This window comes from Nicotiana tomentosiformis, chromosome 6 (assembly GCF_000390325.3).
Source record: "Nicotiana tomentosiformis chromosome 6, ASM39032v3, whole genome shotgun sequence".
Taxonomy (NCBI): Eukaryota; Viridiplantae; Streptophyta; class Magnoliopsida; order Solanales; family Solanaceae; genus Nicotiana; species Nicotiana tomentosiformis.
In genome coordinates, this window is record NC_090817.1 from 63373781 (window position 1) to 63375577 (window position 1797).

General features: G+C 40.3%; 1 protein-coding gene across 1 annotated transcript; it reads right to left on the reverse strand.

Annotated features, from left to right (window-relative positions):
• Positions 1–1083: 1083 nt before the first annotated feature.
• Positions 1084–1554, reverse strand: LOC138894098 (uncharacterized). Its single transcript, XM_070178778.1, has one exon. It carries the CDS (start codon positions 1552–1554, stop codon positions 1084–1086), a length of 471 nt encoding a protein of 156 aa, XP_070034879.1.
• Positions 1555–1797: the final 243 nt, after the last annotated feature.

Below are 1797 nucleotides of genomic sequence, written 5' to 3' on the forward strand. Positions count from 1 at the left end.
TTTTCTTCTATATTTGCCAAGTGTAGAGCTTCTTTTGACAATACTTTCTTGATGAGGTAAGGACCTTCCCAATTCGGGGGCGAACTTTCCTTTTGCTTCTTCCTGGTGCGGAAAGATACATTTCAAAACAAGTTGTCCTACCTCGAATTGGCTTGGGCACACTTTCTTATTGTAAGCGCGTGCCATTCTTTGTTGGTATAACTGACTAAAACATACTGCCGCCAAACTCTTTTCATCAATCAAACTCAACTGTTCTAATCGGGACTTGACCCAGTCAGTGCCCTCGATCCCTGCTTAAACAATAATTCAGAGAGAGTGAATCTCAACTTCAACAGGTATGACCGCTTCAGTGCCATAAACCAGCAAGTAGGGCGTTGCACCAGCTGATGTATGGACAGTTGTCCGGTATCCCAAAAGAGCAAAAGGCAGTTTCTCGTGCCATTGTCTAGGCCCTTAGGCCATCTTCCTTAGAATCTTCTTGATGTTCTTATTCGCAGCTTCAACAACTCTATTAGCTTTAGGCCGGTGAGGAGTAGAATTGTGATGCTCAATTTTAAATTGTTCACATCCCTACTTCATTAGATGACTATTCAAATTAGCAACATTATCTGTGATAATGGTTTTTGGAATACCGAATCGACAGATGATGTTAGAGTGAACAAAGTCTACTACTGCTTTCTTGGTAACTACTTTCAATGTAATAGCTTCCACCCATTTGGTGAAGTAATCAATTGCAACCAAGATGAATCTATGCCCATTTGAAGCTTTTGGCTCGATTGTCCAAATGACATCCATTCCCCAAGCAACAAAAGGACAAGGAGCCGGCATAGGATACAACTCTGAAGGAGGTGAGTGAATCAAGTCACTGTGAATCTGACACTGGTGGCACTTACGAACAAAACGAAAGCAATCTCGCTCCATAGTAAGCCAATAATATCCTGCCCGAAGGATTTTCTTTGCTAGAAGATATCCATTCATTTGCGGACCACATACTCCCGAATGCACTTCGTTCATAATTATTTTAGCTTCTTTGGCATCCACACATCTCAACAAATTTAAATCCGGAGTCCTTTTGTATATGATTTACCCACTCAAAAAGAAACCATTAGAGAGTCGCCTAATAGTTCTCTTTTGATCCATATTAGCATGTTCCGAATATTCTCTTGTTTTCAGAAACTGTTTAATATCAAAGTACCATGGTTCACTATCCGGTTCTATTTCAATTGTGTTGCAATAACCATGTTGATCCCGAATTTGAATTTCTAATGGGTCAATATGAGTATTACCCGGATATGGAAGTATTGAGGCCAGGGTGGCCAAGGCATCAGCTAATTCATTGTGAAACCTGGGAATGTAACTGAACTCGATGGATTTGAACCTTTTGCTAAGATCCTCCACACATTGTCTATATGGAATGAGCTTGATGTCTCGAGTCTCCCAATCACCTTGAACCTGTCGAATAAGCAAATCTGAATTTTCCATTACCAACAGTTCATGCACATTTAGATTTATTGCCATGTTCAGAACCATGATGCAAGCTTCATATTCAGCCATGGTATTGGTACAAAAGAAACGAAGTCACGCCGTAGAAGGGTAATGTTGCCAAGTAGGTGATACAAGAATTTCCCCAATCCCTACGCCTTTGATGTTGACAGCCCCATCAAAGTATAGTTTCCAAATTTGACTGTCATCTTGAACTACTTCTTCAACTAAATTAACCTCTTCATCTGAGAAGTATGTGTTCAAAGATTCATACTCCTCATCAATCATGTTTTCTGCCAAATGATCAGCCAAATC

Coding starts and splice junctions, on each gene's coding strand:
- LOC138894098 (XM_070178778.1), bottom strand. CDS start 1,554: ATGGCTGAATATGAAGCTTGCATCATGGTTCTGAACATGGCAATAAAT.